Here is a 16,428-nt window from a genome sequence, read left to right on the forward strand (position 1 = left end):
GGAGTATCCATTAGAAGAACAAATGACTTACCTCCGGTTATGCTCTTTTTGGTGGATGCTCCATCCGACCGCAGATTTTTCACCTCTCCGTTCTGTGGGTGGAGTGGCCTCTTTTAAACATCTGCAAAGGTCTCCAAGTTAATGGTCAGCATACTGTTACCAACAATTGTTCATGCTCAGTATCCAAGAGTGTGGAAAATGAAAAGGCAAGGAAATGGCGTTTACACAGAGGGGTGGCGTTTATATACAACTTCGCGCCCTCTAACTGAACATGGGAGCACTGCTGCAAAAAAAATCTTTGTATCCAGCCTAGCACCTGGGGATATTCTATGGTGAATTTCTGTGATTAGATCGAGTATCAAACAGAAAGAGCTTTACCAAAGTTACATAACTTTTTCTTTTGAAATAAAATGGTATTTTTTTCATAATGAACTTGTTCAGTCTGAACAGAACTTTACTTTTTTTTAGACTCTAAGATATACTAGAACAAGTGCTTCTTGTTTAGTTTTTAGAAAAAACACAACCAACGACATAAGTCAGTCTTTAAAAAAAGGACAACTATTCCATTATTATCAGACAAAAATATTCTTTTCGCCATTATCACACATAATAATTTTTCACATTTGCCAACATAATCTAGTATAGCTAATACGTTTATTAAAATGATTTCATTTCAGACGTGATACAAATTACTGATTTATATAATTATATTATTCTTTTTGAATGTTATGTACTAAACAGGCCAATTGATTCACTATCAGCTGTGTATCAACCTAACAAACTAGGAGTCATGCATTCTTGCACGAAGTAAACTCCAATCTTACTGGAAGGCGAAGGAGGAAGATTTGTCAAACTCTACGTCTTTGTGAGAAATCTATTGGGAAAATAATTACCACTTTTGTTTATTCATAATACTTCATCTCTGCCACAGGCATTGGTTTAAAAAGTATCACTTATACTAATTCCACAATTTGCTCTGCAGGAGTCAGTGTATCATTCTTAGTCTACAGTGCACTATAAGGGTGTTCTATCACATTATTAACTTTTATATTCTGACACAATAAAAACAGAGAATACCGAACACCATTACCACATCATCATTATTATTATTATTATTATTATGGCGGATTTGTAGACCGCATGGGTGCCCTGAGGCCTCCCAGCGCTATATGATTAGTTACAGAAACAGTGTAGGTGGGTCAGAGATATTGCTTGAACAGCCATGTTTTGATTTGCTTCCGAAATTGCAGTTCATTGTCTAGTTTCCTACATTCTGCTGGAATAGAGTTCCAGAGTTTGGGAGCTAGATGTGAGAAAGCTCTACCCCCCCCCATCATCAAGATAAGTATATATCACTGTACATAGATATGTAGTTAAGAACAGCAAACATATACTTACCTATATACACTGACTTGACAATATAGTCTCCTATATTCTGGATTCAATTTATTACTGGTTGAACTAAAAAATACATTTTGATATGCAAGCCAGTATCAGTTGATAGCTGTTGGTGTTGTTTGGTATGTATTAGTTATTTCAGGGACAGATATATGAATCCTTTTTGCATTTGCAAAGGGCCGTTTGCAACTGTAAAACGTTTTTTTATTATGTATGCAACTCAGATTGTGAATTGCGATTCAGTAGCACGTTACCAAAGTACCAATACGGTATTTGGAAGGGGCGTGGGTAGGGAATCCCTTTCAAAAAACAAATTGAATTGAATGTAATAATGCTTTCCTACCCAAATCCGGTCGCAAAACATTAATACTTTACAGACTACTGAAAGCTAGTGGTAAGGTATTCACAAACAGGATATGGACCCAAGGAACCCCTCCCCTCTGTGAATGTTGAAAAAAAATTTGTAAGAATGGCCAGCGTTCCATGAACATACTCTTAAAAAATGTTAGTTGCATTTTTTTAAAAACGCATCCTGCTTTCCTTTAAGGAAAATGGGAACCATTTAAAACAAACGGCTTTATTTAAAAGCAGCCACAGACATAGTGAATTAATGAATGAATGAAGGAGAATTTTTCGAGCGCAACTAAGCCCAAGGGCATCAAGGCGCTAAAGTAGTGGTCTGCTGACCTCAGCAGGCCACCATCACGTTGATGGAATTGATTCTAAGTGGATCAAAATGTGCGCCCTACCTCATTAATTTTCATGAGCTAGGTCGAATTGAGAATCAGTATTTTGCAAACCGTCCGATTAGTACAGAGGTCGGTTCACAAAATAGCACTCTAGTGCAAAAAAATTGTGTCTAGTATTTTGCAACCAGTGCAATTTACATCTGACCCTAAGTATCAACATTTATTGACTACCTGATAAGTTAAGACAGTTCCAGAATATATGTTCTATTTTTCAGAATCTCTTAAATATTTAGAGCAAATATTAGAATTACTACGTCCGAACTATCTAGCCACGTTGAATAGTATGTTCTTGATGGACTCATTTATTCAAACATTTTTAAGTCACTTGGTCATCTGTTCTGGTGAGTTTGCCAAAAGTTCTACCAAGTGGACTCACACAAAGGTAAACTCCAATCAATTTCCGAACCTACTTTTAAATCATCAATGGATTGGGAATAAAATTGATCCTTACAGTTTTTATTATGGGTAGTGATGTGCTATTGGCTTATATATTTCATTAAACATTTCAAAGATACAAAGCACTCTTGTTTTTGTGCTAGTCTACCGTTAATTATAACAATATTTCAGTGCTTAAAATATTTTTTGAAATTCAATTTAAATCACCACAGGAGGGTTTTTAGATCAGTTCATCTTGGTGTTTTGGTGATTCCAAACTCAAAAATATATTGGGTAGGATATTTTTTATTTCATCAAAATGGTAGAATAAACTTCGTAAAGACCTCAAAATAGCTACAGAGCAACTTGGTCTCAAAAAATCCTTCAAAACCTACCACATTCCAACTTGATGTGTTCCCTGCTATCTGCTTGTGTGTCTGTTGGCTTATTCAGACCAGCCCCAACAATACGAGGCCACAATTGGCCAACAACACACTTTATAAACATCTCTACAGTTAAGATACCTTTTCCTCTTCCCTAAATCCATTGTGCTGTTTAATTGATACATTTACAAGTCTCTAAAATGTCACTATTAGATTCTAATCTCTGGTTTACCAATCTTATAAACTCTAGTAATATTCCAAGGAGACATACTCAAGGGATGGATCTCCACCGTTGTCTCACAGTTTGGGTCTATAAGTATATTAAAGTATTTCTTCATTATCAGGTACAATATTCTCTTAATCTTACAAATCATACTTTTTCATGCCCCACACACCTCTGATTGTCACCTTACATTTCAGTATTTCCTCTATACTTGAAATCAGGACAGTTATCCCATAATTAGGGAAGATTAGTACTGGCAGATCTGCTACTTTAACCTGCACCGCAATGAATCCCACAGTTTAATTGGTAGTTGAAGACCATTAAATGATATTCAAAGAGTTTTGTTTGTTTATAAGAATTTTAACCATATTGAATTTAGTTGTCTAAATAAATATTGTGGAACATAACATTGTTTACATGTTAATATATGTATCTTTTAATAGAACCTTTGTATTTTATCATATCAACAACTGTGTGAATAATGTAAATATATTCAGGCCACTGTTGCATTGACTTACTTTTATAACAATTTTCAGAATTTCCTTTGAAGAGCCTCTTGCAACCTTGTTTTTTGCCCTCACTCAGTTCAATGACTGGGATGTCTCCAAATCTTCTCACGATCTTTAGTATTGGTGGCGAAAATGTGCCAATATCCTTCAAATTTAACATACAATCCTAATTGTCTAGGGATATTTTATTTTTCTATCTCCCATGCCACATAGCTACTTTTAGTTATGCTCTTCTGGCAGCCAAAGTCAGTGGTTGCATGGAAAGAACAAATAAATGCAGTGAAAAATACCCTCTTTTATTCCACCCAAGGAGAAACCTGCTCATTGGTCATTGCTCTCAACAAAACAAGTGTTCTCTAAATAGTTTGAAAAGTCATATAGAAAAAGACTCATGTTCTTAGATGTAGATGTTCTCTTAGAATGCAATGCATACTATTAGACTACCCCTTGACCTCTAAGGATAGCCTGCCTTGCTGCTCAGAATATACCACTTGGTGCTCTCAAGCAGCATGGGTGACTAGAATAGAATAACTCTGCTTAGAATAAATCAAAGCTGTTGCATCAGATGGTCTGCCCAGAGAAGAGAGTGTGTGGGGAGTATAGAATGTGTTCACTTCCGTTGTAGACATGTATATAATAGAATTGGGGCTCCTAGGATATCATATGTTCTCTTAGCATAGTACAGGATATCCTAATATAGAATGCAAGCTCTCAAGATATAATGTATGCTCAAAGAATAGAATGTGTGCACTTAGAAAGTGCTCTTTAAAAAGATTGGGAACTGGATAAGCAACTTGCTCCTACAACAGAAAGAAAGCAAACCCTGGAGATAGTAAGTGTTCACTTTTAATACAATAGAAATATTTTAATAGAAATGGTGATATTAAAATTGAAAATGGCCTCTTAGAACAGCAAGTGCTTGTACAACAGGATGGGCAGTAAAATGTATTCTCTTAAAACAGGATTGTGTGCTATATGTTGTAGAATACCCACTTGTACATCCACTAATAGAGTTCTTGTTGTGTTCTTAATTTTTTATCAGCTATCCATCTACCTGGGAAAGAGAGATTTTGTTGATCACGTAGAACATGTGGAACCAGTGGGTGAGTATCTGACAATCATCTTCACAGTCAACAGCTGAAAACAAACACACTCTTTACTCAGCATAAGAGGGCGAAAGGAAGGCAGGGAAAAGGGGGCTAGGAAGGGTGGAAGCAACGAAGAAGGGGGAGAGGAGCAAAGAACGGAGAGAAGAAAACAGAAGCGCACAAAAGAAAAGAAATACACTGAGATGGGAGGAAAAAATGGAGAAAGCAAGCAAGGAAGAAAGGAAAGAAGGGGCAGAAGACAAAAGAAAGGAGAGAAGGAGGAACGAAATGAGAAGAAAACAAAAGAAGGAAATTGAGATGGAAGGAAGAAATGGAGAAAGCATGCAAGGAAGGGAGAGATACAGAGAAGAAGGAAGAGTGGGTGAGTGCATAGGATAAAGGAAGAAATAAAGGGTGGGTGAAAGAAGGAAAAACAGAGGAGACGAGGGAGAGAAGGATAAATGGAAAAGACACAGTGAGGGAAAGAGAGAGAGAGCATGGGGAAGGAAAGGAGAGAGAGAAGCAGGAGTAAAGGAAGTAAGGAGTAAGGAATAAAGGAAAGAGGCAATGATGAAGGATGAAAAGAGAATAGAAGAAAGGGGGGAAGTAGGACAGGAATGCAGTGCCTCTTGCTGGAAGCCCATCAGACTGCTGTTAATAGTGAATAATGACAGTGTTCAGGGATGCTAAAGTACAGACGCCATCAAGGGAAGGGAACACATATACTAAACCGTGGGCGGTGAGTGAGCAGATAAGAACCTGTTCACCCTGTTTGATGCTTTGACTCAGAGAACACAGTTCATTGCCTCTATTGTCTTTACAGATGGCGTGGTTCTGATTGACCCAGAATACCTGAAGGACAGAAAAGGTAAACAATTATCATTTATACATTCTTCATGTCATGTGTGAACTATAAAACTATAAAGGTGCAAAACTGACCATCAACTGCCAAGGCTGGAACCTTCATATACAAGATAGAACACTCTTAGGTACTATGGGAGGTTGAGAAGGTAGAAACACAAAGAAAGGACTACTGACACCAAGTAGCCATATTGATGGAAGTACAAATATACAGCACACAGGTGAAAGGGCTTGATAACAATGGCATTAATGCCACAACAAAAAGGACAAAGGGCGGTGTGAACACCTCTAGGGTGTTCGACCGTGAGCAGCAAATACTTCGAGGCGAGAGGCTGTAAGGCATGTATGTGGCTTCAGTGAAGGGAAAGAAATCTGAGAACAGGAGGATGGAGAAGCAACCCTCTAAGTATGACAGCTACAGGTGGAAGTCACTGGGGGGGCAGAGGGGAGGTCCTTAGACCGTAAGGCTCTGTGAAGGGGCCAAGTCTAACAAACAAGGAACTTGGGAGGAAGGCAAGACACATCTCAGACCCAGTGACAGGGAAATCTCTCAGAAACCCCTCTCCACCAACCTCCCCCCATCTCCACGCACCCTCTGATACCTGCCACTGGAGCACCTACTCTTGGGCCCACATGCATCAAAGCAAAAACCGGTCACAAACCGGCAGATTCTCAGAATCTACCCCTTTGCGACCGGTATTTTTGCATTTGGGATGCATCATCTCAAATGCAAAAATCTCAATTTAAGGAATCTCTAAATTGCGATTACTTAAACTGCAATTTCATTTAAGGAATCCCAAATTAAGATTCCTTAAATGCAATGCATTAAAGTAAAAAAATTAGCGATTTCGCTAATAGGGAGTGCAAATTACCATGAAGCTGAACTTCATGGTAATTTGCAAAAACTTTGAAAAAAGCACTTTTGTGCATTTTTCAATGTTTCATGTTGCACGCACACATGCCCCTAGGGCATGTGTGTGTGCAACATATATGCACAGATCAATTTCAGGGGGTGCAAGAGGGTGTCATTTTAACACCCTTGCACCCTTGAAATTGCATGAGCAATTTGCGAGTACCTACTGGTACTCGCAAATTGCTCATGCAATCTCCAATTCATTCCTATGGGCCTGGAGGCCCATAGGAATAAATGGGATGGCATTCCTTAATTACGACTCGCAAATTGTAGGAATCGCTATTTTTATGGCTATTCCTACATGCATAGGCTTTTGCAATTTCTTAATAATCGCAATTAAGGAATCGCAAAAGCCTATGTTGATGCATGTGCCACATGGTGTGATCCCAGTGCCCGAGCACGTCTGTAACAATGGGCTCTGACAACCAACAAGTTACAGCTATGTTAAACACCACCTGGAGATACAAATAATGTCAGAAACTCCCAGCTTTCTGGACTTTTAGAAACACTGGGGAAACAGCAGGAAGAGAGACAAACATGGACCAGGGGCTAGAGAGAGGAGTATGAGACTTTGTATAGGGTATTGGATTCGAAAGCTGTGCCAAGGGCTCGTGGACACGTGAAGAGGGGTGCATAGGACAGGAAAAGAGTCGTGCCCAGCTAGCTACATGCAAGCACCCTCAGAACGGAACCAATCAAGTCTAAGATTCAGTACCCTATAGTGCATTTCCTAAACACCTGCCACTAATTCAAGACTTGAAGTATAGAGGTAGCAAGATGGCTGCCTCTTCCATTGTCACTGCACATTTGGGCACAAGATAGCTGCCTCTTCCAGTGTCACTGCACATATGGGCACAAGATGGCTGTCTCTTCCATTGTTGTGGCACATCTGGGTACAAGATGGCTGCCTCTTCCATTGTTAAAGCACATAATGGCACAAGATGGCTGCCTCTTCCATTGTCACTACACATATGTGCACAAGATGGCTGTCTCTTTCATTGTTGTGGCACATCTGGGTACAAGATGGCTGCCCCTTCCATTGTCGTGGCACATATGGTCACAAGATGGCTGTCTCTTCCATTCTCGTGGCACATATGGGCACAAGATGGCTGCCTCTTGCATTGTCATGGCACATTTAGTCACAAGATGGCTGCCTCTTCCATTGTCGTGGCACATATGGTCACAAGATGGCTGCCTCTTCAATTGTCGTGGCACATGTGGGCACAAGATGGCTGCCTCTTCCATTGTCGTGGCACATATGGGCACAAGATGGCTGCCTCTTGCATTGTCATGGCACATTTGGTCACAAGATGGCTGTCTCTTCTATTGTCGTGTCACATGTGGGCACAAGATGGCTGCCTTTGCATTGTCATGGCACATATGGTCACAAGATGGCTGCCTCTTCCATTGTCGTGGCATATATGGTCACAAGATGGCTGCCTCTTCCATTGTCATTGCAAAAAACACAGTTGATGGACAGAATGTAGAACAATGTCATACATTCACCCCAGTACAAGGATCTGGGCCTAAATCCATCGTTTTTTTGCACTCCACACCACCCTGGGTTAGACACTGGCTATATGCAAATCAGCTCTGACCCTGTGCCTCATGGGAACAGTCCAGTCCGAACTACCAAGCCATGTCTTTCCCAGACCGGAATCAAGCAACCAAGGACCGGTTTCTGGCTATCAGCCTTCATCAGCCTGGATAGCTTGACTCCAGTGGTGTGGAGAGCCTGGGACTCACGTCTGAGCATACCCAGCCCACTCGGGGTGAAAATTGCAAAAAACACAGTTGATGGACAGAATGTAGAACAATGTCATACATTCACCCCAGTACAAGGATCTGGGCCTAAATCCATCGTTTTTTTGCACTCCACACCACCCTGGGTTAGACACTGGCTATATGCAAATCAGCTCTGACCCTGTGCCTCATGGGAACAGTCCAGTCCGAACTACCAAGCCATGTCTTTCCCAGACCGGAATCAAGCATCCAAGGACCGGTTTCTGGCTATCAGCCTTCATCAGCCTGGATAGCTTGACTCCAGTGGTGTGGAGAGCCTGGGACTCACGTCTGAGCATACCCAGCCCACTCGGGGTGAAAATTGCAAAAAACACAGTTGATGGACAGAATGTAGAACAATGTCATACATTCACCCCAGTACAAGGATCTGGGCCTAAATCCATCGTTTTTTTGCACTCCACACCACCCTGGGTTAGACACTGGCTATATGCAAATCAGTTCTGACCCTGTGCCTCATGGGAACAGTCCAGTCCGAACTACCAAGCCATGTCTTTCCCAGACCGGAATCAAGCATCCAAGGACCGGTTTCTGGCTATCAGCCTTCATCAGCCTGGATAGCTTGACTCCAGTGGTGTGGAGAGCCTGGGACTCACGTCTGAGCATACCCAGCCCACTCGGGGTGAAAATTGCAAAAAACACAGTTGATGGACAGAATGTAGAACAATGTCATACATTCACCCCAGTACAAGGATCTGGGCCTAAATCCATCGTTTTTTTGCACTCCAAGCCACCCTGGGTTAGACACTGGCTATATGCAAATCAGCTCTGACCCTGTGCCTCATGGGAACAGTCCAGTCCGAACTACCAAGCCATGTCTTTCCCAGACCGGAATCAAGCATCCAAGGACCGGTTTCTGGCTATCAGCCTTCATCAGCCTGGATAGCTTGACTCCAGTGGTGTGGAGAGCCTGGGACTCACATCTGAGCATACCCAGCCCACTCGGGGTGAAAATTGCAAAAAACACAGTTGATGGACAGAATGTAGAAAAATGTCATACATTCACCCCAGTACAAGGATCTGGGCCTAAATCCATCGTTTTTTTGCACTCCACACCACCCTGGGTTAGACACTGGCTATATGCAAATCAGCTCTGATCCTGTGCCTCATGGGAACAGTCCAGTCCGAACTACCAAGCCATGTCTTTCCCAGACCGGAATCAAGCATCCAAGGACCGGTTTCTGGCTATCAGCCTTCATCAGCCTGGATAGCTTGACTCCAGTGGTGTGGAGAGCCTGGGACTCACGTCTGAGCATACCCAGCCCACTCGGGGTGAAAATTGCAAAAAACACAGTTGATGGACAGAATGTAGAACAATGTCATACATTCACCCCAGTACAAGGATCTGGGCCTAAATCCATCGTTTTTTTGCACTCCACACCACCCTGGGTTAGACACTGGCTATATAAAAATCAGCTCTGACCCTGTGCCTCATGGGAACAGTCCAGTCCGAACTACCAAGCCATGTCTTTCCCAGACCGGAATCAAGCATCCAAGGACCGGTTTCTGGCTATCAGCCTTCATCAGCCTGGATAGCTTGACTCCAGTGGTGTGGAGAGCCTGGGACTCACGTCTGAGCATACCCAGCCCACTCGGGGTGAAAATTGCAAAAAACACAGTTGATGGACAGAATGTAGAACAATGTCATACATTCACCCCAGTACAAGGATCTGGGCCTAAATCCATCGTTTTTTTGCACTCCACACCACCCTGGGTTAGACACTGACTATATGCAAATCAGCTCTGACCCTGTGCCTCATGGGAACAGTCCAGTCCGAACTACCAAGCCATGTCTTTCCCAGACCGGAATCAAGCATCCAAGGACCGGTTTCTGGCTATCAGCCTTCATCAGCCTGGATAGCTTGACTCCAGTGATGTGGAGAGCCTGGGACTCACGTCTGAGCATACCCAGCCCACTCGGGGTGAAAATTACAAAAAACACAGTTGATGGACAGAATGTAGAACAACGTCATACATTCACCCCAGTACAAGGATCTGGGCCTAAATCCATCGTTTTTTTGCTCTCCACACCACCCTGGGTTAGACACTGGCTATATGCAAATCAGCTCTGACCCTGTGCCTCATGGGAACAGTCCAGTCCGAACTACCAAGCCATGTCTTTCCCAGACCGGAATCAAGCATCCAAGGACCGGTTTCTGGCTATCAGCCTGGATAGCTTGACTCCAGTGGTGTGGAGAGCCTGGGACTCACGTCTGAGCATACCCAGCCCACTCGGGGTGAAAATTGCAAAAAACACAGTTGATGGACAGAATGTAGAACAATGTCATACATTCACCCCAGTACAAGGATCTGGGCCTAAATCCATCGTTTTTGTGCACTCCACACCACCCTGGGTTAGACACTGGCTATATCCAAATCAGCTCTGACGCTGTGCCTCATGGGAACAGTCCAGTCCGAACTACCAAGCCATGTCTTTCCCAGACCGGAATCAAGCATCCAAGGACCGGTTTCTGGCTCAGCCTTCATCAGCCTGGATAGCTTGACTCCAGTGGTGTGGAGAGCCTGGGACTCACGTCTGAGCATACCCAGCCCACTCGGGGTGAAAATTGCAAAAAACACAGTTGATGGACAGAATGTAGAACAATGTCATACATTCACCCCAGTACAAGGATCTGGGCCTAAATCCATCGTTTTTTGCACTCCACACACATTGTCATGGCACATATGGGCACAAGATGACTGCCTCTTTCATTGTCAATGCACATATGAGCACAAGATGGCTGCCTCTTCCATTGTCAATGCACATATTGGGCAAAAGATGGCTGCCTCTTGCATTGTCATGGCACATTTGGTCACAAGATGGCTGTCTCTTCCATTGTCGTGGCACATGTGGGCACAAGATGGCTGCCTCTTGCATTGTCATGGCACATTTGGTCACAAGATGGCTGTCTCTTCTATTGTCGTGGCACATTTGGTCACAAGATGGCTGTCTCTTCTATTGTCGTGGCACATTTGGTCACAAGATGGCTGCCTCTTCCATTGTCGTGGCACATATGGGCACAAGATGGCTGCCTCTTCCATTGTCATGGCACATGTGGGCACACGATGGCTGCCTCTTCCATTGTCAATGCAGATATTGGGCACAAGATGACTGACTTCAAAATAATCATGGATCAGACCAACAGAGAAAGTCGGATTTTCCTAATATGGCTCACAAAGACACAGGATGGCCAACCTTCCCATCACCTTGGTTCATAAGTTTGCACAATGGCTCAATTTCCACTGTCCCATTATCATAGGTTATAAGCAACTACAATGGCTCGCTGTCCCCTCACCCATAAGGCACATGACAGCTGGCTTTCTGAGTAGCATCGTTGATAAGAACATAGGATGGCCAGCTCTCCCACCATCATGACCCTGTATCACCAAATGCTGTTCGGCTTTGCCACTCCCACGTGCACATATCTTGACAAGAAGGTAAAGTTACATCAAGGCGTGAATGATGTGTGCTGTGGGGTCTGGTATCACAAGGGTAGCTTCTGCTGTAGAGTCTTGACTTATGAAGTGCTGTACCTGTCTCTCAAGCTGCCTTCTCTTCCTCAATCCCTCAGTCTTTGTCACCATGACCTGTGCGTTCCGCTACGGCCGCGACGACCTGGACCTCATCGGCTTGAGCTTCCGGAAGGACCTGTATTCCTTGTCGTGCCAGGTGTACCCCCCAGAGACAAAGAAGCCCCTCACCCCGCTGCAGGACAAGCTGACCAAGAAGTTGGGGCAGCACGCCTACCCTTTCTGCTTTGAGGTACTGTCCGCTGTCCCGTTCATGAAAGTTTGTTTCCAGACTCAGGCCCCGATTCACAAAGAGAAGCGTACAAGTTTGTGTAAGTTCACACTTTTTCAGTATTCACAAAACTGCATTTTAACAGCAAGCTCATGCGTGCGGGGACTCTGTGCACGTGATGGAGATCTCTACACATAAGAAGAGGGGACAGGCATGTCTTTTTATCTGCGGAGTTCTCCGCCCTAACTGCAGGGTCTCCGCACTCGTAAACATACTGGGCCCGATTCACAGAACTAACTTAAGACAAAATCCTAAACTTACTGCCATTTTGGTATTCACAGAAGGCACCTACTCATTTCGGTATTCACAGAAGTTAGGACTCCTGACTTTAGGACTCCTAAATGCCTTCTGTGAATACCAAAAGTCTCAAAGTTAGGATTTTTCTCAGTTTAGGAGTCATAAAGTTAGGAGTCCTAACTTCTGTGAATACCGAAATGAGTAAGTGCCTTCTGTGAATACCAAAATGGTAGTAAGTTTAGGATTTTGTCTTAAGTTAGTTCTGTGACTCGGGCCCACTATTATTAAAATTAATTTTTGTGAATGATGAAAAAATTTAAACTTACACAAACGTGTAAGTTTACCTTTGTGAATTAGGCCCTTTTTTGCCTAAGGAACACATTTGTAAAGGAACCAAAATCCACTGTAAAGAGTGTAAAGATGGTGTCACAATCCAAAAATGCTCAGCCTATTATGAAAAGTCAATTTGTCACTGTCAAAGCACTTGTTAAGGTGTCACTGCAGGTACGTAATGTGTATTCCTGTGTTAGAGAACGGGGAAAAGAACATTACCATTGAAGCAATCCTAGAATATTCATTATGGAATTACATGTTATACAGTAATATGCACAGAATGTTATTTTAAGTCTCAGTAGTACCAAAGTTTACCCAACATGGATATATTTTCACTTCTGTAAAAATGGTTTGTGGAGTAGTGAACCATAGCCTACTTTTACCTTGTGATGCTTCTGCCAACTTCACAAAGCTGGCAAAATGTTTAAAAAAACAAAACAAAACAAAAAGAGGTGAAGAAAAACTGCAACGTGGTACTTTAGTTGGAGAACACTCCCAACACACAGTTTCAAAAAAAATATAATGGTAAATCATTTAATTTTGGATTTGTCACTGCCATGTGTACTAGGGTTTAGTAAACCAATGTTGACAACAGCTTGAAGTAGAAATGTTGTAGTCGGCTGGTCGTATAAACGCGGGGAAGGCTTACAAAAGCGAGTAAATGCCTCAATATTCACAAGGATCTGGCTTGTGGCGCTCCTTAAAGTCACCACCCGGCCATCTAGATGAGAAGTCTGTGTCAAGCGAGGGAACGCGTCACCCCTCGGCATGGCACAACACAGACCTCATGGTCCTGAAGAGGGACAGATGAGGAAAGAGTGTATCTGTAGGCACTAGGGCACCAGGCCAGGCTCTGCATGAGGATACTGGGACTTCTGCACCAGGGTAGACCACTAAGGATGTGCTTGGGCCTCAAGAATGCTGTGCATGTGAAGCTTGCATCTCAGTTTCAGCTCACAGTGATGGCCTGAAGCTAAGGCGTGGAGCAGCTGACATACGATTTGTGACGATTGCTAAAATGGCCCGAAGCTAAGGGGTGGAGCAGCTGACGTACAACTGGTGAGGATCACTAAGATGGCCTAAAGCTCAGGGGTGGAGCAGCTGACATACAACTGGTGAAGATTGCTAAAATGGCCTGAAGCTAAGGGGTGGAGCAGCTGACATACAACTGGTGAAGATTGCTAAGATGGCCTAAAGCTCAGGGGTGGAGCAGCTGACATACAACTGGTGAAGATTGCTAAAATGGCCTGAAGCTAAGGGGTGGAGCAGCTGACATACAACTGGTGAGGATTGCTAAGATGGCCTGAAGCTCAGGGGTGGAGCAGCTGACATACAACTGGTGAAGATTGCTAAAATGGCCTGAAGCTAAGGGGTGGAGCAGCTGACATACAACTGGTGAAGATTGCTAAGATGGCCTAAAGCTGAGGGGTGAAGCAGCTGACATACAACTGGTGAGGATCACTAAGATGGCCTGAAGCTCAGGGGTGGAGCAGCTGACATACAACTGGTGAAGATTGCTAAAATGGCCTGAAGCTAAGGGGTGGAGCAGCTGACATACAACTGGTGAGGATTGCTAAGATGGCCTAAAGCTCAGGGGTGGAGCAGCTGACATACGACGTGTGAGGATTGCTAAGATGGCCTGAAGCTATGGGGTGTAGCAGCTGACATACGACTGGTGAGGATTGCTATAATGGCCCGAAGCTAAGGGGTGGAGCAGCGGATATACGAATGGTGAGGATTGCTAATATGGCCTGAAGCTTAGGGGTGGAGCAGCTGACATACGACGTGTGAGGATTGCTAAGATGGCCTGAAGCTAAGGGGTGGAGCAGCTGACATACGACTGGTGAGGATTGCTAAGATGGCCGGAAGCTATGGGGTGGAACAGCTGACATACGACGTGTGAGGATTGCTAAAATGGCCTGAAGCTAAGGTGTGGAGCAGTTGACATACGACGTGTGAAGATTGCTAAAATAGCCTGAAGCTAAGGGGTGGAGCAGCTGACATACGACATGTGAGGATTGCTAAGATGGCCTGAAGCTAAGGCGTGGAGCAGCTGGCATACAACTGGTGAGGATTGCTAAAATGGCCCGAAGCTAAGGGGTGGAGCAGCGGATATACGAATGGTGAGGATTGCTAATATGGCCTGAAGCTCAGGGGTGGAGCAGCTGACATACGACGTGTGAGGATTGCTAAGATGGCCTGAAGCTAAGGGGTGGAGCAGCTGTCATATACGACTGGTGAGGATTGCTAAGATGGCCGTAAGCTATGGGGTGGAGCAGCTGACATAAGACGTGTAAAGATTGCTAAAATGGCCTGAAGCTAAGGTGTGGAGCAGTTGACATACGACGTGTGAAGATTGCTAAGATAGCCTGAAGCTAAGGGGTGGAGCAGCTGACATACGACATGTGAGGATTGCTAAGATGGCCTGAAGCTAAGGCGTGGAGCAGCTGGCATCAACTGGTGAGGATTGCTAAAATGGCCGGAAGCTAAGGCGTGGAGCAGCTGGCATACAACTGGTGAGGATTGCTAAGATGGCCGGAAGCTAAGGCGTGAAGCAGCTGACATACAACTGGTGAGGATTGCTAAGATGCCGGGAGCTAAGGTGTGGAGCAGCTGACATACAACTGGTGAGGATTGCTAAGATGGCCTGAAGCTAGGGGGTGGAGCAGCTGACATACGCCGTGTGAGGATTGCTAAGATGGCCGGAAGCTAAGGGGTGGAGCAGCTGACATACAACTGGTGAGAATTGCTAAGATGGCCTGAAGCTAAGGGGTGGAGCAGCGGACATACGACGTGTGAGGATTGCTAAGATGGCCTGAAGCTGAGGGGTGGAGCAGCTGACCTACGACGTGTGAGGATTGCTAAAATGGCCCGAAGCTAAGGCATGGAGCAGCGGACATACGATGTGTAAGGATTGCTAAGATGGGCCGAAGCTAAGGGGTGGAGCAGCGGACATACGACTGGTGAAGATTGCTAAGATGACCCGAAGCTAAAGTGTTTTTTTTTTTTGTTTTTTTTTAAATATATTTTTATTGCAGAATCAGGAATAACCAAGATCAACAGGCCAACCTATACACTGATGGCCCTCAACAATTAGACAGATAGTAACATAATACACAGCCGATTAGCCCACATCCCTGAGGCTGGGCGGCACATCAATGAATCAGTTCGCTGGAGGCACCTCAGTGTGTGCCCTATTCGGGCCATAGGTCGAATGTAACATATCGTGTCTGCTTTTACCCCATAACAACCCTCTCGTCCCACTCCAGCCAGCCCTAGGTCACTCCACTGTCATTCCTCCTAATCGTCATAACTACCTCCCAGAGCCACCCGGTTCCGGGAGGCTGCCGCTGGCCGGCAAATCTCCCCCTCCATGACTCCCTCCCAATGTCCCCCCCTCCCCACCAACTGCTGCTAATGCGGGCTTCAATATTCCTCTCCTGCTCTAGGGTGCCAACTACCAGGAAGTTCTGACATTCAAACAGTCTCATGGAACCCCTTCTAATATCTAATCGGACTCTTCGCCTTCAGTTAAGTAGTCCCTTAAAGCCTGCACCACCAGCTCCCAGGACCGCGCCAGTTCTAAACTTTTCTCGTTACCAGTCCTAGTCGCCTGACGCATCCTCAGCACACTCTCACAGCCCGACCATTTCAGCAATTCATTCCTCCATCTCCGCACAGATGGCCCCTCTTTAGACTTCCAGTGCCAAGTGATTTCCCGCTGTGCCAGTATTAAACCCAACCCAATGAATTTGCT

The 16,428-nt window shown here is 44.3% G+C and overlaps 1 protein-coding gene across 1 annotated transcript in view; it reads left to right on the top strand.

The window, feature by feature from the left end:
• Window positions 1–16,428, top strand: part of ARR3 (arrestin 3) — a 131,270-nt gene that overhangs the window by 42,198 nt on the left and 72,644 nt on the right. The window contains exons 4-6 of the mRNA XM_078640004.1: window positions 4,680–4,740; window positions 5,549–5,593; window positions 11,872–12,062. Of these exons, the coding sequence (XP_078496130.1) occupies window positions 4,680–4,740; window positions 5,549–5,593; window positions 11,872–12,062 (297 nt within the window). The remainder of the gene's footprint in view (window positions 1–4,679; window positions 4,741–5,548; window positions 5,594–11,871; window positions 12,063–16,428) is intronic.

Source organism: Lissotriton helveticus, chromosome 4_2 (assembly GCF_964261635.1).
Source record: "Lissotriton helveticus chromosome 4_2, aLisHel1.1, whole genome shotgun sequence".
In the NCBI taxonomy this organism is placed as follows: domain Eukaryota; kingdom Metazoa; phylum Chordata; class Amphibia; order Caudata; family Salamandridae; genus Lissotriton; species Lissotriton helveticus.